This window comes from Cydia fagiglandana, chromosome 2, assembly GCF_963556715.1.
Source record: "Cydia fagiglandana chromosome 2, ilCydFagi1.1, whole genome shotgun sequence".
In the NCBI taxonomy this organism is placed as follows: domain Eukaryota; kingdom Metazoa; phylum Arthropoda; class Insecta; order Lepidoptera; family Tortricidae; genus Cydia; species Cydia fagiglandana.
This window is the reverse complement of record NC_085933.1, coordinates 15,949,940-15,972,538: the sequence shown is the minus strand read 5'-3', so window position 1 is coordinate 15,972,538 and position 22,599 is coordinate 15,949,940. Positions and strand designations below refer to the sequence as shown.

At 35.5% G+C, this 22,599-nt stretch overlaps 1 protein-coding gene across 1 annotated transcript; it reads left to right on the top strand.

The window, feature by feature from the left end:
- Positions 1–824: 824 nt before the first annotated feature.
- On the top strand, positions 825–21,684 carry LOC134677114 (hyaluronidase PH-20-like). Its single transcript, XM_063535574.1, has 8 exons — positions 825–1,083; positions 11,040–11,214; positions 11,566–11,734; positions 15,118–15,260; positions 18,369–18,544; positions 19,051–19,237; positions 19,416–20,522; positions 21,392–21,684. Exons 1-8 carry the CDS (start codon positions 1,025–1,027, stop codon positions 21,497–21,499), a joined length of 2,124 nt encoding a protein of 707 aa, XP_063391644.1. The 5' UTR covers positions 825–1,024; the 3' UTR covers positions 21,500–21,684.
- The last annotated feature ends 915 nt before the right edge of the window (positions 21,685–22,599 follow it).

Sequence of the window (22,599 nt, the reverse complement as noted above, 5' to 3'; positions counted from 1 at the left end):
TAACATAATAATAACATAACTGAAATTGTATGTAATCTTGGGAATGGGCGCAGCCTGCACCTACCGTTAATGCCCAAGTCTTAACTTACACATCAAAAATTTAATTTGCCCCAATTTAAAATCTATGCTCAAATAAGTTGACTGCTGTAATGAAAACGCTAAACTATTTAGGTGATAAAAGTTTAGAAGACCTTAATAAAACTGCCACAACAAAGAGCTCTTACGATAGATCATGCCCGCATCATTACCTGACCTTTACATTTTTCTTGTTAGAATAATAATTTGTATAAATGCAGAACAATAAAATAAGTAAGTACCATTATATTATGGGATGCAAATTTATATATTTTAGACTGATTTTAATATTATAGAGTCGACTGCACAATATTATTTTGCCAAAAACTTATTATTGGGTTGAGTGAGACATTAACTCTTCAAGGCTATTAGGTACATGTATACTTTTTGTATATTTTCAGTTTTTATAGTGTTTCGTTTGTGTTTGATAAGTAAAATCGAAGCTTTTAAAAGAATTGACGCGATAAAATTATAACGCAAGTTAAAATAGACATCTACCTATAAAAATGATTCGACAATAATAATTACGTGTAAAAGGTCGAGGTATCACACCTTATAGTGTTGTGAACTTTAAACGTTTTAAATTCCTAAGGCGTCACTAAAAAGGCTTTATCAATAACAAACAAAAAATATTCAGAGCGCGTGACAAAAAAAAAACACACAACTCTTTGAGTATGCGGGTTTAAGCAAGCAGCTACACTAGTCCTTATTGAAAGTGTCATGTACACCAGACAACACACCAACACCACACATCGAAGTGAGCGCGCATGGCAGGCGAACGCATCCTACTAAACGTCAAAGTCAAAAGTTGGCGGGAAACCTAAATTATTTTAAAACATTCAAATTCATTTAGAGGGATGTTTTGGAGGACTCATTGTGTTGTTTTAAATAATTTCAAACATTTTAGTTAGATAATTAAACGTAATATTAAGTGATTCCTTAATTCATAATGAATTTACTTGTGTTTTTAATTATTGCTGGCTGTGCAGTTAGATGTGATGAGTCTGGGTGAGTAAATATGTTTTATTTACTTAAGGAATAAAGAAGAAGAGCTCCCTTAATGAATTCTTTTGGCATCGTACCAATTAGGTATATTTATAACGGGGCAAGTCACTGACACACGGAAGTCGAAAACGACTAATAAGTAGGTATAAACAAAAACCTTACCGTTGCCATACAATGTCCAGTGACATAGTACTTGGGGAAAATTATCGTTTGTATTTAATAAATATTTAAATGGTATTTTTATAGCCACATCGTAAAAAATATTCTTACTTTGTAGGTGCATAATTATTATGTACCTATTAAAAAAATAGGAAATATGTAGTAAATATGAATATAATAAAATTAAGGTGAAAAACAAGAATTTGACGAAATATTTTACAACGTAGGTAAATTCATAATTTTAAATCAATGTCACATTGATGATATACAAACGTTGCTAAGCAACTGCGAAAATGACTCATTTCAAAATGTAGAGCAAGTTACATCCTTCTCATCTACCTATAACATAAACAACTAAACTACAAAGGGTCGCATTTTCACTATAGTGAAAATTTTCTAAGATCACATATTTGACACATAACTGTCAAATATGTGGTCCTAGATTGCGCCGACTTTAGCTCTCTCTTCACATCAGTTTTTTAAGCGAGCTAACGATAAAAGTAAACTATCCGAAATATTTTGTCGTCGTATTTAGTTTTTTAAGGCACTCGATGAAGAGCTTAACTCACATAGTTAAGGTATATTTTCGAATGGCAGGTTACTAGTTAGCACTGCGATATTTATGTGTTTAGTTCATTCATAAAGAGGAAACAATTTACTTTCAATGGATTCGGCAATGGGTAATTTACATCATACGAAGCTTTCCCTTGTGGTTGTTAATGTACAACGCAGCTGTGAAAATATTTACTAACAAAGCCGTGAAAAATATCTTGACACGGCGGCGACTACATTTCAATTACATAGGTAAACTAGACGAGGCATTTTTATATTTTTCACCACACCGAAAGGCTTACTTTGCACTTCAAAAACGGATAGCAAAGTTGCATTTTATTCACATGTGAGGCAATTTGATTATTAATGCAAATTTTGAGTTGTTTCCTTGTGTTTGCTAGTAGAATTGACTTTTAAATGATGATTTTGGATGATACATATTTAATAACATTCATTTGGATTTGATTTGGTTTGATTTTGTTTGATATTTTACATTTAATATTTGCTTCGGGTTGGTGTGGTGAAAATTGTTGTGTTTCACTCGGGGGCAAATTTTGTTTAACCCTCGTGCTTTGAAACCCTCGCAACGCTCAAGATTCTATTTTTCGAATCTTTCGCTTGCTCGGGTGTCAATATTAGCACGAGCGGTTAAACAACAACTTTGCCCCCTTGTAAAACAAATAACTATTGGAAGTGATTTAAATGCGAGAATGCATAATAATATCTATAATCATTTAAAATAAAAAGATTGATATTGTTTGGTATGTTGGCAATGGGCGACATATTCCTATGCTCAATTTGCTTCAATTAATCGACACGCGGAAATTATGCGGAATGAGATTCGCTTTAGAGACCCAGTTACTTTATTTATAAATTGAAGTATCCGAGTATGTAATTCTTGTTATAATTACGAAATATATAAGTAAGTAATCATAATATCATATCCTACGTAACGTAACATTCCCACAATGGTATAATTTAAATTAATAGGTATAACATACTGCACATACAAATACTGCGCAAAACCAAAAGGTTCATAAATAGTAGAAGCATTTAACGAGTGCTTATGAGACACCCACCCACCCTTTGAGGGTTTGCTTTTAGCTAATCTATAAAATATTTTAGATTTTTGGAGCAATAGGCATGCATGTTTGTAAAAACGAAATTATAATAAATAATACTTAATATGATATGAGCAACATGATTGCCCGTCCTCAGAAAAAAATATTTATGTGTATCAATAAAAAAAAAACTTTATTTCAGAATATTAAATAATCCATAAAACATTGTTAGCAACTAACTCAATAACTTTGACTTTGTAGCGCGAAAATACGCAAAAACATTACAGTTTTTTGAAGTGCGACATCTTCTTCTTCTTCTTCCTGGCGTTATCCCGGCATTTTGCCACGGCTCATGGGAGCCTAATAGGGTCCGCTTGACAACTAATCCCATGATTTGACGTAGGCACTAGTTTTTACGAAAGCGACTGCCATCTGACCTTCCAACCCAGAGGGGAAACTAGGCCTTATTGGGATTAGTCCGGTTTCCTCACGATGTTTTCCTTCACCGAAAAGCGACTGGCAAATATCAAATGATACATAAGTTCCGAAAAACTCATTGGTACGAGCCGGGGTTTGAACCCGCGACCTCCGGAATGAAAGTCGCACGCTCTTACCGCTAGGCCACCAGCGCTTTGAAGTGCGACATCATCAGTAGGTTAATATACTAAATATATTGGATGGACAATTTGACCCTAATAGCACTATATTAGTGACCCGTGGCAAGATCGCGGGACAACGATAGGTGATGATCGTGATATTTGAGGAGTATACCGTCATAGATTCCACCGCCACCACCGTCATATTTGAGCTTTAATAAAAATTACACTATCATCATAGGATTACACCAATATATTACATAATTAATCTAAAATCGGTTTGCATCGCTTTGAATTTGAGAGTAACAAAAAAAGTATTCGTTAGAATAAAAACCTCTATCTTTTTAACTCAGTTAAAATAGTCAGACTAAAATATGACAACAGTGCCCCGTATGAAACATTAGCATTGCGTGTCATGTGGTTTATTAGACCTTTGTAAAAATACTAAATGCTACGGGTTATCGCGAATTCTCAGACAATGAGGGCTATAAATACTTATAGTGGCCTAGCCCTGAAATATGCAGACTAGACATGAGGATAGGACAGGCTTTACGGCCACACATAAAAACGGAGGTCAACTATCTGATATGAGACTCCGTCGGGTTTCATTATGCGGGCCATGGTGGTCTGAAATATCTTATGTTATTTATATGTTGAATAGATTATATTTATTTATAAGGTAGATACAAATATTAAAAATAAAAATAAACTAACTTATCTATAAAACAAAAACTAAATTAAAACTAAAAACTATGTTGAATTCGGTATAATATTAAAAGTCGATTTAGTTATTATTTAGATAAAAACAACGAAAGAAAGCAGGCTAACAAAGAGTTTTCATTACTTATGACCGACTGGCCTTTTTACAGAATGTTTGTTTATAAACTTATATCAGTGCCGTTTTTTAGGTTTTTTTAACGAGCGCCGGAATTTTTATGCTATCATTCACTTGATAATTTTCTTCTTGCTTGGAAACTATGTAACGTTTTAATGTAGGTACCTATTACCATGTGTGATGAATAAATTATTATGTAGCTATCTACTGTATATATAGATCAAGAGAAATAAATAGGTATTTATATACCTATTTATCGCTTGTTTCTTCCTACCACCTTTATGCAGATGACTTGCAAATTTACTCAGCGGCTAGTATAGATAATTTAGGACCACTAATAAGCCAAATTAACGGGGATCTTGACTCTATTCGCGACTGGGCAACATCTTTTGGCCTCATGGTTAACGCGAAAAAGTCGCAGGCAATTCTCATTGGGAGTCCTCACTTCATCTCTAAGTTGTCTGAAGTGACAATGCCTAAAATTCTCTTCGATGGAACACACATTCCTTTCTCAGCCACTGTAAGAAATTTAGGCATTGTCATGGATCAGACTCTTTCTTGGTCATCCCACGTGACTGAAACCAGTAGGAGGCTTTTTGCTTCCCTGCACTCGCTTCGTCGGCTGCAGAGTTTCCTCCCTGTCCACACGAAAGTCATGCTAGCACGTTCTCTGCTAATTCCCCTTCTTGATTATGCGGACATTGCTGTTCTGGATCTCACTGAGGAACTACTTGACAAGCTTGAACGTTTGCAAAATGTTTGCATCAGATACATTTTTGGCTTACGCAAATTTGATCACATTTCATCTTTCCGCTCCCAACTCAAATGGCTGCCCATTCGGCGTCGTAGAGACATTCATGTACTTTCCCTTCTATTTAACGTCCTTTTCTCTCCTTCTTCTCCCCCTTATCTCTCGGAGAGGTTTAAATTTTTAGCAGACGGCAGCGGGCACCGGCTCCGTTCCAGTGCAGATCTCTCTCTGGCTATCCCGCCACACAAACACCGTTCCTATAACAAGTCTTTTACTGTGTACTCTGTCAAATTATGGAATTCCTTACCGTCTTCTCTTCGTAAGTGTCAATCGGTCGCATCGCTAAAGGCGAATTTAAAAAAGTTATGGCTTTCGGACGGAACTTGAAATCTAAAAGATGTATGCGGTTAGGTAGTTTTAGTATATATGTATTATATCATATACAATGTATTATATGTATTATATATTTTAAATATATATAGTTGTTTACATATTTGTTATATTTCATATCCCATACTTTGTATATAGGTACATAATTATAGTAGGATATAGGTTTACCTATCTTGTAGGATATTAAATATTTTATCTTTATGCCGTTTAGTACAGCTTTTATGTCTACCGTTCTCCAATTTTCCCTCAACTGCTCAAGGGTTAACTGGAAGAGATCCCTGAAAGGGATAAGTTCGCCTTTGTACTAATGATGTGTGTTCTTTCATGTTTTATGTTTCTTTTTGTACAATAAAGTATTTTACTACTACTACTACTACTTTATTTCTCTTGATCTATATATCATATACAACCTATATATCATATATAACTATTATTAGTTATATATAGGTTGTCAAATTGTTTTGTGTTGTCCCATAAATTACAGACTGATGAAAAAATACCTCCAAATTTAACGGGCAAAAAAAATCTAATATTACTCCAGGGGAAAGCAAAGACGTCAATCGTTCATGGAAATCGCCAATCGTAACGTCAATAATGTATACATATAGGACATTTATCGTTACTTTTCATAGCATCATCCCGATATTTTTTTGGCTGGGTGACTATCCTTATCTTTCGGTACCTAACAACAGATTTTTTCGGTCGGTATTAAGAATTTTATTAAAGTAAATATTGTTGTCGCAAATATATGTATTTCTCGCATGTAACGTCGAGTGGTTGTAAAATTCCGTGAAACTCGTTATCTGGTTTATTTAAACTTGTTACAAAATTAGGGCAAAATACAAATCGCATTATCTGTACCTAGGTACACAAAAGGTGTTTTAAATATTTACAAGTGTGAATAATAATAAAATAACAAACACTGCCGTGGCACACCACGTGGGCATCTTTTTTGGGTTCCGTAGTCAACTAGGAACCCATATAATTTCGCCATGTCCGTCTGTCTGTCCGTCCGTGGCTTTACTGGCTTTGCTCCGTGATCTTTAGTGCTAGAAATCTGTTATTTGGCATGGATAGGTACATAATTGATCATGGCGACAAAGTAATAAAATTAAATCTACAAAAAAGAGATTTTATTGCGTATGTGTCGCCCCTACTTACACGTAGTTACGAGTAACAATAATTTTACGAGCCGCTACTTACCTTATACTATAAGTTAAAATTATATATGATTACACATATATACGGCATTATTTATGCATGTAGGTCAAAACAGTTTGTCAATAGTTAAAGCCGACCACTAACTAACAGTCCGCCGGACGATATCGGCCGATCAGTTGTTCAGAACTGTCAAATTTTTGTTCTAACTGACAGGCCGATATCGTCCGGTGGCCTGGTAATCAGTGGGCCCCTTTACATGTTGGACGTCATTCAATAGCTAGTTTAAAAAAAATAACTTTATAAAGTTTAGTTAAAGTTTTTAGTTTATAAAAATATCCTTTTGAAATTTCAAATATACTTCGCTTCTTATTAAAAGGACAAGTGCCGCTAAGACATATTCTTTTGTTTGTATGGTTTTTGTTGTATTATATTCATACATCGTATATAGGTACGGAACCCTCCATTATGAAAGGTCTGACACGCATTTGTTATTGATAATCAGTTTATTAACATTTCCAGTAACAAAAATATTACAAAAATAAAAACGCCAACAAGAATAATGCTTGAGACAATTTTTCAGCATTTTTGATAATGTTACGATTTAAGGCCACCTGCCGAAAGGCAAATATTTGTCAACTGTAAATAGTTGTATCGATCCCTGAAACTGGGTCGTCAGCCAATTTGTTTGCCAGTGAGTTGGTTATCTCGTAAATCCGTTGATGAAGTTACGAGTTGCCCGGAGTTACTCGAGTTATCCCAGTTAAACCGACGACGTTCGACGATGTTCGCGACGGTAATTAAGTATGCAAGACAAGATCCAATAACGATAAAGATAAGATAGAAACCAAGTAGGCATATTACAATGCGTCAAATAAAGCTACGTTGGCTCTAACCCTAGTAAATGATAAATATAGTAAGTAATCAATTAAATATGAAGTGCATTATCAAGAATGCTCTAACAGTGCCGTTACAGGGCGTGTAAAACTTGGTAGTTATGTTTCTCTTTCCATCAATTTTCCCAGTTTCGAAGTAATCTTATTGTAAATCTCTCGTAGCCTATTTGAATAGGTCTCATCATCATCATCATCATCTCAGCCATAAGACGTCCACTGCTGAACATAGGCCTCCCCCTTGGACCTCCATTCGTATAGGTCTCATACGAGTCCATTAATATTGTACTCGTAAAGGCTTTCTTATTCTTTAAAAACTGATGAAAATGTTGCATTTTATCCACAAGAGTGGCAAAGTAATTTGATGAAAATTTCCAGTTGTTTCCTCATAAATAAATTAAAAGCGACATTTATACCATATGGTTCTATGAAACCAATTTACAAATAATTAACTAAAGGTGCCTACCTAAACCCAAATGTATTAAGATATGATCGGTAAATAAGTTGATCGATAAATCGTCGTGATGTTTTTCATCCCATGAAGTTTTATACATGCTTTACTGAAAAAACAACAATAACAAAAGAAAATATGTATACTCAAACTTTTTAATTATTGCTAAATGTTCTTAGTAAATGTGGGTTCCATCCTTAGTTTGACTAAATAAATAAATAAACAAACAATCAGTACATAATATGTAATAATTATTATTACGTCTCGTTCCACAAACTCGTACAATAGGTATGACGTAAGAAGGCAATGACCCGCACATATGGTGTTAATGTCAATGCTGCTCTAAAATTACTTACAATTAGGTGCGATGGACCTGCGTCTAACAACTAAAATACCATGTGTATGCGTGTATTTGAATATAGCCAATTCAAACAGTTATCAGTGCCAACTTTGGCACGTGATTGCCATTACATTAACATTTTGATATAAAAACCCAAAACCCAAGTTCACCAGTTAGGTTTTATTTAAATAGTGTGTAAGTATTTTCATAATTTTACAGGTTTTGTTAAATTTTGCGTTCTTCCCGAATTCCTATAAAATGTTAATAAACGTTGTAAAAAGAAAAGTTAACAGTAGAAATCCATTATATACAATTCTTTAAGTTCCGATTGTTCGAAGCTCTTATGGGATCACTTCGATCTTCTAACAAAGTTATTTTAAATATCACCCGGCTTGCGCTTATGTACCTAAAAGTGTTTGCATTAGCTTGCATTACTATAGTGCATGAGCTTGAGACATGAAAACTGGTAGTTGCTATCGGTTACGACCGGTCCAGGGACAACTCATGCCGACCAAATTTATGGTATTAGTAAAGATCAACTTATCATATCAATAGTACAAATACAGTTTTGTGTAGGTGCTCCTATATGATATTCACAACCGTGTCAAAGACATAAAGTGGGGTAGCAAGATGGCAGGTCTCGAAAAGTATTATCTTTTTAAGATCCGTTCAAAGATGCGTTGTCGACATCAGAATGTCCAACCGTTTTACTAACAGCATTATCTATCGTACGAGTACACTCATACATACCGTACGCGCTTCGTACGCACTATCTGGTCAGAATGTGTTGTTTATTTACAACAAATTCCGCACGTTTGACAAAAGTACGTGAATCTGCAAGGTCGGGTGTCCGGAGCTGAATAGCCAATTCGCAATAAGTCTAAACGTCTGTCTGTTTACACGTCTGCAGCTGTCTGCTGCAGTTTGGGTTAATAGGTACTTACTATTTTAAGGTTGCATGAAAGTAAAGTATCAGTGTTCCTAATATAGCTAGGTAGGTACCATGAAAATGGTAATCTGGTCATGGACAACTTTTTCACCTGTTTCAGGACACAAGCACAGAATATGTAGGTATATAATTGGAAACAAAATAATCAACATTTATTTACCAAAAAACAAATCTACCTTCTCGTGAAGTTTATTCTGGGAAAAGTAGATTAATCTCAATGAATGAATAGAGCTCAGTTCTAGCAATTTTTTGCAAGTTACTGAGTTTTAGAGTTCCGCAGATAAATGTATTGTATTCTGAAATATCTATAGGTATTAACCGCTTCACACAGATCATTGGTGAGAAGTTATTTGGCTGTGTGTGAATTTGTATTATAATCATTAAAATAATATTAAAATAATACCTAGGTATAATATTAAGACTATATAACATAAAATTGTTTCAGTCCAAAACCTACCTATTTGTGTTAAGTAACGGCCCGATTCTAACTTTAAGATACGTCAATTAATAGATCTGGAAACGATATAGATTAGATATGTCAGTGTCAAATATGACGTTTCTTCAAACAAATACGTCACTTTTGACACTGACATATCTAATCCATATCGTTTGCAGATCTATTAATTGACGTATCTTAAAGTTCGAATCCGGCAATAAGTAAGTGAATTATAAATTCAGACGTTAATTATAATTTGGTATAGAAATAAAATGCTATTAAATAAAAAATAGAGCACTCTAATAAAAACTTCCAGCTCACTTTTTGTGACTAAAAAAACTAAAGCCCACGCTAGCAGTTAACGAACACAAGAAAAAGGATTGAAATTGATGTAGGAGTAGAAGACGGACAAAAAGTCGCTCCCAATTCACGTGTTCTTGTTACTCGTAAAGTATCTTGAAAGTACAATTTAATTTGATGGATACTGGATATAGGGATATAATACTTTATTTGTCTAGGTATTTTTATCAATATTGAACATTACATTATTTTATCATTAAGTATTGTATTGTACATTAAGTACATGATAACTACTTACTGAGAAAAAATAATCGCAGTAACTACTGCTACTGCATCTCATTTTGATGGTAACCACTAGGAATTGCTTTTTCAGCTGTTACCACTCTGGCAACAGATGGAAAAAAATTGCAGTAGTTACCACTGGCAAAAACTTGGTGGTAACTAGGTAGTAGGTGGAGGGAATAACCCGACCCGTCCACATACTTAATAAGACCTGATTCCTACACAAGTACACAATGGAAATTTTATGTCGAAAAACCATGTCGTCATTCCGAAACAAAGTAAGAATAATAATTTATAATCCTGGACGAGAATAAAATTTTTAAGTGCCTTGAATATGCAAAGTACGCGCACAGCGTGCAGGCGGTCGGTAGCATAGCGAATCCACATAGCGCACCGCGCTCAAGTTTCAGTTCACACGTTCTTGATTTTTCACTGTTCCCAAGTACAGTCAGCGTCAAAGGTAGCTGATGAAACAGTGCACCAAAAGACACCCTCAATTATTTTTTCAAAATATTAATGAGTCTTTACAATTTGCGTTCAAAAGTATCTGCTACAGTGTTGTTGTTCTGGATATTATAGAGACAATCATGAGAAATCTTTTTTGTAAAGCTGTTAAAGAATAGTAGGTACTTTTGACGCATAGTTTGGCACGTTACTGCTGACTGTACAAGCTGGAACTGAAGTTGTCAAAAACATAACGACACCAGAGACATTACCTAGTTTTATACATTTAGATTAAATTAATAAATATTATGTATAATGGTTAGTGAAAGTTGTCAAAACAGTTGTCTTATTCCATCTTTCAGTAACTACTACGTAATAGAACGGCCATCAGACGCGCCCGTCCGAAAAGTTAGGCCGTTCCAAGTATACTGGAACGTGCCCACCCTCCAGTGCAAATCCAAGAAGATCGATTTCGACAGCCTGTTCGAAAAGTACGGGATTATACAGAACCAGAATGACACTTTTCAAGGAGAGCAGGTAATCTAGATACATATAAATCAAATTCTACATATGAACCTAATGCATATCTTAAATTTTTAAGCAAATTTTATGGCTTAGAATTCAGCTCATTTATAAATAGCTTAAAAATTATCAGGTTTATAATCTAACACACATCGTCTAGAGATAGTGAGATTAGGCATTAGATCTTTTACTTATAAGGCCAGGAGCAAAGCAAAGGTGTGCAAGTAACAAAACACTCATAGTCAAATAGAATAATAAATGGAGTGCGATTTTTTATTTCTAACCCCAAAATTAAAAGAATTTCTATGTATATAAAAACCTACAAAGAACGTCATAATAATCGATTATTAAACTTTTCCTCCAAAGATCACAATTCTGTACGACCCCGGGCTCTTCCCCGCGATCCTGCAGGAGGAGAGCAGCGGCAAGCTGAGGACCCGCAACGGCGGGGTGCCGCAGGAGGGGGACCTGGACGAACACCTCACTGCGTTCCGGTTCGTGCTTGACCAGGCCATACCGGACCCTGACTTCAGCGGTGAGCTCTCATAAACATTCTGTACGACCCCGGGCTCTTCCCCGCGATCCTGCAGGAGGAGAGCAGCGGCAAGCTGAGGACCCGCAACGGCGGGGTGCCGCAGGAGGGGGACCTGGACGAACACCTCACTGCGTTCCGGTTCGTGCTTGACCAGGCCATACCGGACCCTGACTTCAGCGGTGAGCTCTCATAAACATTCTGTACGACCCCGGGCTCTTCCCCGCGACCCTGCAGGAGGAGAGCAGCGGCAAGCTGAGGACCCGCAACGGCGGGGTGCCGCAGGAGGGGGACCTGGACGAGCACCTCACCGCGTTCCGGTTCGTGCTGGACCAGGCCGTACCGGACCCTGACTTCAGCGGTGAGCTCTCATAAAACAATTCATACAGCCACAAAAGTACATGAGCACTATATAGATGAAATCCATATATAATGTGTCCATGCAATTTTACAGCTCGCTAAACCTATCTGTTTCGCAAAGTTCCAAAGATGGAGAGCAGTGGAAAGATTCAGTGATGTAACGTTAATTTTGTACTGTTGAGGTAAAACCGTATACCCAAGGTAAACGTTTTAGTGTTTCGCAGCCTAAGTCCAATATTAGCCAGTCCATTTATCACTTCTAGTGATTTGGAATCTAGATTGAAGGCGCCAACTATCGGGACATTTACGTTATTATCGCCATACAATCATACAGTCGCGAATGAACGTTGTCCCTATTGGCATAAGGATCACCATGTTTAAAAGTGGTTTACTGTATACCACTTACTGTGGTTTACTGTGTACTTGACGTAGTAAGGAGTTATGGTATTTAAAAGCACTGACTGATTATTTTCTACAATTGTCTCTTATTAGCTCTGTAAATAGTACAAAATATATTTACTAGGTAACATTATATAATAATAAACAAGTCTATTTACAAACAAGCAAAGTGCTTCAATTGCTAAATGGTGTTATGCAACCCGAGACGGCCAAGTGCGCGCTACAGAATAAATACTACACAGATATGTCACTGCCGAGTAAATACTCTAAACCATTATTCCTAAAAAAACATTGGTTGAACAGTTATTATTACAGTACCTATCTAATAAAATAAAATACAGACATAAGGAACGAGTTAATTAAATATATCAAATCAGATTCAAGTCATTGCGAAATAAATATCGCTGATCTTACACACGTACCTATACGGGAGTGAAATCGGTAATTTGTGAGGTCTCTACGCCTTATGTCTGTTTAAACAAATAAATTTGCAGATTGCCTATTTACAGAAGAATAATAATATTCATCTGTAAATTGGCAATTTGCAAATTGAATTGATTTGAATTAAATTTTAACTCAATCAAACCTTATTTCATCGAAATATGGGTTTTGTCTTTTGACTGCGACATTACCTGCTTATAAATGGTCAATTAAATGTGTCGATGTGTGACTGTGGTATGGTCTCTATGACGAGTGACGACTGTACAAACTATTGACGTTTCTGCCCTAACAAATGTTTACTTCACTCTAGGATTGTAACGCTACCCGTTTAGTTCAGGGAAGTGATGGACTTCGCTTGCGACCTGGATTCACCGATTTTACACATTTTTATTTTGATGGCCCATAATTTATGTAGGTTTTTTGCCGTGCCGCAATGTGAACAAAGATAAATTCTTTAATATCTGTGATCGTTATTTAATACGTTATTAATTAACTTCGCTGTAAAGTAAAGTAACTGTGATATAAATACATAAAAAGAAACACCTACAAAATATCAGTGGAACCTAAATATTTTTACCCGACTGCGCGACGCAAAGGAGGGTAATGTGTTTATCAGCCTATATATGTATGTATGTATGTATGTATGTATGTATGTATGTATGTTTGTTCCTATGTGGCACTCCAGAGCCCAAACGCGTGAACCGATTTTGATAATTCTTACGTCAATCGAACGGACTTTTAGACGCACGGCCGGTTTCCATCCTTACTTGGTAGATATTCCACCAATTCGCACGAAGCGCTTTGCTTCTACTTTCCTTATGCGCACTGCCAAGGAATGGAATTCCTTGCCGGCGTCTATATTTCCGTGTTCTTATAACCCGGCAACCTTCAAATCAAGAGTGAACAGGCACCTTCTGGGCGAGCTCCCTTCATCGTAGGCCACGTCTACGCCTCGGCTAGTCTGTGGCCATGAGTAAGCCCATTCATAATAAAAAAAAAAAAAAGTTTTGCGATATATGTATTTGGCAACTATTGCGCTCCCTATCTATTTTACTGACTGTAGAGACATACCTATCTATGCAGCTGGACATTAAAAAAATCGCGTGTCTCTACAACGACTGGACCTCATTCATAATGTTTACCGCGCGCACAACTGCCAGACAAACCAGTATACGTCCGGAATTCAGTTCCGCATAGTTGTATAGAAACTCGGGGCCAATATGCTATGAACTGGCAAACTAGTAGCATTGTGAATTGGCGTTATCCATAAATCACGTCTGCACCTACAATTAGAGCACTAGCAAGGTCAGCGGACACCGGTTCGATTCCGGAATTGGAGCTAATTGTACCGCAATTGGTTGCATACTTATGACATAACCATTAAATTTATGTGATGACATAACGGGAAATAAGTAGTAGGTAAACGATCTTGTTTCCTCGCTGGAAATACATAATATGAACTTCTAATTTTTGAACTATTGTCATGCTAAAATAGTATAGGACAAATTGACAGATAAACAGCAAACATTGCGTACGTACTCATTGTGGAGTCAACCACCTTTTCATGCCACTCCTGTTTTATTTCAATGTCATACAAAACAAAACCACTTGACCGCGCTCAATACCGAAGGTCTCGGTGTAGCTCTGAGTCACTATGAGTAGGAGCAGCAATCGATTCAGAAGAGCACATGCTTATCGATTGATGCTTTATTTGTTTAGATTTAACAACGTGTCTAATACATTGTTAAGATAACAAAGAAATAAATAAAAACACTGACTAAGATATGTGGAAGACACTAGGAATTCTTGGAATTTGTCAAGCTTAAAAAAACTTGGAGCGGTAGGTAATATACTTGTCAGGGTAACCAACTAAGCACACCGCACGGAACTGTTCGCTTCTTACAATCAAAAGTATGTAAGTAATTAAAATGCGAGAGGAACGAATGATATATGAATAATATACCTGATCATAGTGATCATACACCAGTACTTACTATGTACTAATAAATAAAGTTGAAAAAAAGGACTTCACGATATTCATAAAAAGGAAGAAAACTAACAGAAGTTGCCTTTACGTCTTAACTTGACAAATGAATAAATAATAAATTAAAGTCATTAGTAGGTAAACAGACTAGCCTTCGGAAATATTACTAATTTATTTTTCTTTTATCTTTCCAATATTTCAGGAATCGGCATAATAGATTTCGAGTCCTGGCGTCCCGTTTTCCGCCAGAACTCCTGGGGCGTGCTGACCCCGTACAGGAACCTGTCGTTACAAATAGAGAGACAGCGGCATCCCTTTTGGACGAAGAGCATGATAGAGAGAGAGGTAAGATATTTTGTAAACGATGTAAAGATTGGTAGGGAAGTAGCGATCTGTGTAGAAATGGCTGGATGCCTAATAATCGGTAATTTCCTTCATTTCAAAAAGTTCTACTCTAACGAAACCATTATATATACGTATAATTAAATATCAATAGATAATGTGTAATTTTATTACTACACGGAGCTGCTGATTAGTGTAGATGTTGTCTTAAGTACATATTGTCAAATTTTTTGTGTTTTTGTCAAGCAAATTGACTTTCTATCTAGGGAAGATCGGGTAATACTAATAATTTTCATCAATGTTTCCTAAAATGTTCAGTGTAGGTAAACGTTGTACAGTGAATCTTTAAATTTATATAATATCTATCTATAGTACGTATTACATTTTCAAAACTATATAGTAGTACATACTTTAAATTAAACATGCATTATATAAGATTCTAAAAACCCATAAATAAGGTTACAACGATGAATTTAGTGCCATTAACCAAATATACATAGTTATAATAAACTCATTTTTGATATAAAAATATATTTATTATATATATATATATATACAGGGTGATTCATGAGACGTGAGCAGGACTAATCCTGCACACTCAGTAACTGATAATTGATCGATCACCGTCGTATTTAGGTGAAACAACCACACTTTTTCCTATTTTTCAACTTTTCGGTGAGGGCAAATTTAATTCTCTACAATCATGGTTGGGTACAAGACCTAATTAATAAACATAAAACCTCTTTTACGAAGAAAATAAAATGTCATACTAGAGTGACATACGAGTTTTCAAAAGTAACCAGACCGTGATGACAGTGATGACATTCAATTTGACACAGAATATCGGTAGTTTAGTATTCTAATGTTAGGGTGACCATCCATGTCGTAAATAAATTAATAACTTTTTTTTTCAACATGACTAGAAAATTAACGTTAACCTCACTAATACTGATAGGAAACAGTTACTTATAATTTACGAAATGCGCAGTGTTAGTCCTGCTCACGTCTCCTGAATCAACCTGTATATATTTTATATAAAAAATGAGTTTGTGGGGAAATGACAAAACACGTCCCCATTCTTTATTCATGTTCTCCAACATATAACGAAACCAGTAATTAATTATCAATATTTTTGAAAAAAGTTCTTATCAGAAATTAGAAGGTTTGGTCAATTTTCAGTACTTTGAAGGCCATTTTCTCCTAACAGGTTGAGTTTGGGCAGCTAAAAAAAATACGTGTCCGTTATTTTAGACTACTCTATAACATATATCAAAATAAATCAAATCGGAGTCGGACAGTTGGGTACCCTTCCTTGTTAGTGCCATTGTTCAATCATCTACCAACTAACTGCTGAACTACAAAAACCATAAAAAAATATATTTTTAATATTATAAAGCTATATCTCATTTCATCACTGTATTCACTGTCGTTCTAAAAGTCTAAATATATCGCTACGGTCGGTATGATGTTATGATTGCAAAACGGGCGAGCGCCCTAATTCACTCACAGTACTTTATTCATTGGCATATCCAATCGGGTTGTTAACTTGTTACCAAAACACGTCTTAGTACATTCGAAGAACTAGTTGATTGACTCTTTGTCTATTGTTCTATGGAAAAAAATATAACAATCTGTGAATAAATTTTTTTTTAAATTAGAGGACCTGTGACCAATAATAAGGCAAAGTTGTTATTTAACCTCTTGTGCTGATATTGGTAACCATGCAAGCAAAAGATTCCTAAATTGAACCCCGAGCGTAGAAAGTGGTTCTAAAATGGGATTTTAAGCGTTGCGAGCGTCTCAAGGCACGAGGGTTAAACAAACTTTGCTTACGCTAGTAAAATACTAATTCTAAAACATTAAAAATCAAAACCAAATGTACATTTTATTAAAATATTTATCATTCAAATTCATCACTTAAAATTATGCCAGCCAAAATGAGAAAACAACTCAAAATTGGCATGTAATTACTTTGTCACTATTGTGGATAACATGAAAATTTCCCATAGGTACGTTTTTCAAGTATCAAGAGAGCCTTTACTAGCCGGAGTGGTAGGTAGGTATAAATACCTTTATTATGAAGACGAATTCGTGTTTTCACCTCGTGCATATTTATGTTCGGCCAATGTTGTGTCCAACTTAATTGAAACGTATCAAATAAACTGGACAATTTCCGGTTTTCCATTTCTAATTAAATAAGCTCCATGGCACTATGAACCCCTATGAACCCATACAGGATAGAGAATGGCGCTTTGATAATACGAATTTGTTAGTATTCTTTTTCGTGGTGGCAATGGCAAAACCCTTATATCCCAGTCAAATCAAGAAGGAGACAACAAAGATTAGTGCGCCATCGCCATCCTCTAAGTCAAACTAATCAGATCAGTTTGTAGGTATTAATTTAGTAGATAATGTAACTTAGTAACATCACTGCTATCAATGCTCTCTCGAGCATATAACGATCTAAATTAGCTAAAAGTCGAGCTCGTAACCAACTAAGAAACATCCCATTTGAGTGCTACTAACAACACAATTTGAATTGCCTAAATGTTAATTATACAGCCCAATGAGCCAATGAGCGTGTTAAAATGATTAAAGTTGCACGTAGCGTAATGAATATGACAGCTTTAACCTAATTATTATAGTTAGATACTATAGTAACATACATGTTTGGTTGAATTCTATTAATGCTTATACTACCTAACTGGTATATTAACTGATAATTGAAATTGTTTTATAATTAAAGAGCGACATTTTTTTTAAACACACAACATTTTTGGTCTAGATCTAGGTAATAAAAAATACTGAATTGTGGAATTGCATTTTAAAAGACACCTGTACCAGGCAAAAAGGGAAAAACATAGGAAAAAATTTGTATCAAGCCCAAATAAAATTGAGTACAGAAAACAAATGGTTCATCACGATTTGATAATCAAATTGGGTACCTATAAAGCAACTAATTGGAAACAAGTTGGTATAGGAATTCAGTACATATGAGTACCTAAATCTGCAGTCTTCATATCCTTCTTTTTTTTAAACAAAGCTTTCGAATACCTTACGTAAAGCAAGTTTTGACGCGAAATTTACGAATTCTCCTGTTGCAAATTACAGGCAAAGCGCCGTTTCGAACGCGCCGGACGTGAGTTCATGCAGGCAACCGTAGCGCTTGCTCGCCTACTGCGGCCGCAGGCCAAGTGGGGATACTATGGGTTCCCGTACTGCTTCAATATGGCGGGCTCCAAGCCAGTGGAGACCTGCCCCACAATCGTACAGCAAGAAAATGATTTGTGAGTGTTTTTGAATAATAGTCAAGTCATCTGATAGACAATGGAAGCTAAAAGGAAAGAGGACGGCCGCTTCTCCATACAAACATGACAAACGAGGACTACCTACGTTTGTATGAAAAGGCGATTTCGCGCGGGTCCTCCACTTTCGTCTTAAGCCCGCTCCAGACTATGCGCGTGAATCGCGGGCGAAGCCGCGAACGCGAGTGTGGAGTCGATTTCGCAGGTCTGCGTTCTGGACTCCACACTCGCGTTCGCGGCTTCGCCCGCGATTCACGCGCATAGTCTGGAGGGGGCTATAAAGTTCGCTTTTCTGGCGCGACTTCAAACCATACTGGGCGACTACTGATTCGTACTGTCATAATTGTCATAAAGTAGTAAAATCCATTAAATCATGCTCCAAAGCCATACAGAAGGAACAAACTTTGCACAAACTTGCACACAGTACTCGTCACTACCTTTGTATAGCTCCGCTGGCACAGTTTACAAGATTGTTGTCTTATTTCCAGGATATCTTGGCTTTGGACCGAGAGTACGGCACTCTACCCTTCAGTGTACAGTTCGAAGAACTTAAGCTCAGCTCAACTAGCAGGGCTCATACGCGGTAGGGTGACGGAGAGTGCGCGAGTGGGCCGTGGGGTGCCTATACTACCCTACTTTTGGTACAAGTACAGGGATGGCGGATTTATGTCAGAGGTACGTATTTATTACTTTTATTCAGTGCCAATCAGGATAGGTATATGTCAAGCCTTAGCCGAGCCTTTTGCTTTCCACTTTTAAGGCCTCCCTGTGCTTTTTCAAGATTGAGAAAGATGAGTGTGATCAAAAATTAACCACATTTTATATACTTAACCGTGTCAATACTTATTTTCAGGTAGACTTAAAAACAGCACTAAAAGCGATGTATAAATCTCACACTTCTGGTTTTATAGTATGGGGAAGTTCTAACGACGTCAATTCGGTTACAAAGTGCGAAAAACTTAAAACTTACTTGGACTATATCCTCGGACCCGAAATAGCCAAATATACAAAACAGACATACATAAGAGATGAATCAAATAATATTAGCCATGATACGACACGAAATAATATCACTACACAAAATCCATTGTTTTTCATAACTGGTGATTCCAAGGACGATGAAAATCAGAAAGTGGATTCTGAAAATGAAGAAATGAATGAGAACTCAGAAAAAAATCAAAACCATCTTGAGGATGCAATTATCAAAAGTACAACTGATTCTCCTAACACTAAAAATGAAGATAATATTTTATTAGATATCGTTTTAAGTTTAATTGAAAACTTACACAAAAATTACGATAAAAACGCAATGGACGCGACAATGAAAAAAGTTAATAAGGACCGAAAGAAAGGCACGCCAATTCATGATACTTTTACACAATTTAGTGATTATGAATTGGATTTAACAACAAAAAGTCCCATAAATCATTTAAAAAAGAAAGGTAGCCTTTTCAATTTCCTTTATCCACCTAAAAACACATTAGCAGAAATTACCTCAACAAGAGATGACACGATAGTTACGGAACACAATTTCATGTCTACTACAGTAGACGTGTTGTATGATACTGACAACTTGACTATTTTTGATAAACAAGATTCATTTTTAGATAAAGATTTTAATTACACCGCTGTTAGTGAACTTGACACTGTAAATACCAGTACAGATTCCTACAAAGAAGATGAAACTACGGCATCGATATTTTTTGATTATGACTTCAATTACACTACGGTTAGAGAAAAGGATATATATAATACCGAGACTATTTCCACTAATATGGATGAAACTACCGTACCGATATTTTTTGATAATGCGGATACTACAACTGAAAATTCGTATGACATTCAAAGTACAATGGAATCAGAAAAGGGATCTGCAAATAGCGGTGTATTCAGTGCTGATAGGACGGCAACTGAAGAAGACGCAATTAACGATACTGAGACTGATGTTTCTGATTATCAGGTGGTTATAACTCTTAAGTAATCTAACAATCATAGTGTAAATATAGTGGCTTTATATTTATGTATGAAAATTGATAACAAGAGTCACAAAACCACTGCGCTCCGCGCATCGTGTTTCTTTTGACTCTCGTTATTATTTCCATAATTCCCTTAATTGCACAATGTACTATAACTTTTTGGCGCTGCTCGTGCATTTATATTTTATTAATATATAAGTATTTCAGTTATTTAACATATTAAATTATTAATGGGTAATTATAATTAATGATGTTGGTGGATTTTTGTGACTAAGGGAAATAAAACATTTATTTTATACCTCGGAGAAAAATTAATTTATATTTATGAGATAAGCTTGTGTAAAAGTGAAACTGTTACTATAAGCTGATCAAACAGATTCTAATGTTATAAATTTCTATCAGATTAGTCATAAATAACGAAGGCTAGTAATTATATCAATTTGTTTTGCGTAAAACCCGCGTTTCTCCGAAATGATAACTATGATAAGATTCTTTGCTAATCGTGCAGAGGTCTCTTCTAAACAACTAACTATAACTCCTTTTTTATGGAAAAGTAGCTACTTTTCATTTAGTCGTATCTATAGTCATTATGTGCCTACACTAACAAATTTCGATTACATAGTTATAATTATTGGAGTTTGCTTGTTTGCGATTTAACTAACATTGATAAGTAATGATCTAATGATCCATTTGAGACTGAGATTTCCCGTGCCTTGTAATATATATTTAATATGTTGATGAGTTTTTTTTATATTTCTCATAATTTTATGTATATGCTTAATTATGTTTATGGTTTTTATATTTGTGACTAACCCTCTATGTGTCTCTTGTTCAAATGTGTTTCTGTCTTTAGGTACCTGGGTCTTCACAAGTTGACAGAAAGTACTTCATTTGCTTATTCTTCTACTTCTATTTCGTGTTTATATGCCTTTGTGATATGTGGTCAGTGTTAAGACTATAGTCTTATAATATGTAGTGGCCGGTGTCTTTTTAAATGTGCTTATTATCTGTGATATAATCTTAATTATTAATGTAAATATGTATAGAGTCAGTACAATGTACTTCATATAAGTATTGTTAGAGATGTTACTATTTTGAGTAGGTTATAAAACTTATAAAGTTAAATTAAAAAATAATTCCATTGTTTATTGTGTTTTACTCTGGTCATCAGAATTTTCAATATTAATTTTTAAATCTCCTATAAATAAGAAGGTAAATATTCATAACCGGTTTATTTATACTAGGGGCCCGTTTCACAAAAGCTTATAACTTGTAATACAAGCGGAAGTCCCTTTCTAACAAAAGCTTTCAAAAAGTGAGATCCGCTTGTATTACAAGTTTTTGAGAAACGGGCCCCAGAAGCCTAAACATCCATTATAAGGTCATTAGCTCGATTATTTATTAGGCATATAACGCAAGATTGGGATTTACCTATATTATCTTTCACAATATTAAATATCTTTAGACATTGCATACAAAAAAAGATAAATATACCTTCCTAGAATATTTATCGTTCAAAAATGTCCAAAAGCCAGCAGCAGCAGCAGCAGCCTAAAACGACCGATGTTGGACAACGTGTAGGATATGATTGACATGAACGACAATATATATAAACGATAAACAATGTCGTTAATCCTCAACCATTAAAATTATACGATTAAGTATTCTGTTTCAGTTCGCTATGCTTGTTCAATGCACATCATATTCTTTTGACTAGCCATAGCATTAGTCATTTTAGGAGAGTATCGGCGCGATTCGGGAAATGAAATAGATCTCTACTAGACCTCAACAAGTTACGATATGGATAATTTAACGATATTTGTAAGATAGATATGTCAAATTTGACGTTTCCGCGATTCTGGAGGTCCTCTTGAACGATTTCGACAAGTTATGACTTAGATATCCAAGTCACATCTAGTCGATATCTATTGTAAATCTAGTTGATCTCTATATATATCGTTTCTAGATCTTGTGATTATCTCGTTTCCCGAAACGAGTAAGTATGTATTGTGTCAGTCACTGTAATGCACGAAACAAGTGACCGCCCCCATACATGAGGCG

What these genes read in the sequence shown, in the direction of transcription:
- LOC134677114 (XM_063535574.1), top strand. Translation starts at nt 1,025, where the DNA reads ATGAATTTACTTGTGTTTTTAATTATTGCTGGCTGTGCAGTTAGATGT. An exon ending in ACACTTTTCAAGGAGAGCAG is followed by an intron (nt 11,215 to 11,565) that starts GTAATCTAGATA and finishes TTTCCTCCAAAG; the next exon opens with ATCACAATTCTGTACGACCC. An exon ending in GTACAGCAAGAAAATGATTT is followed by an intron (nt 18,545 to 19,050) that starts GTGAGTGTTTTT and finishes TCTTATTTCCAG; the next exon opens with GATATCTTGGCTTTGGACCG.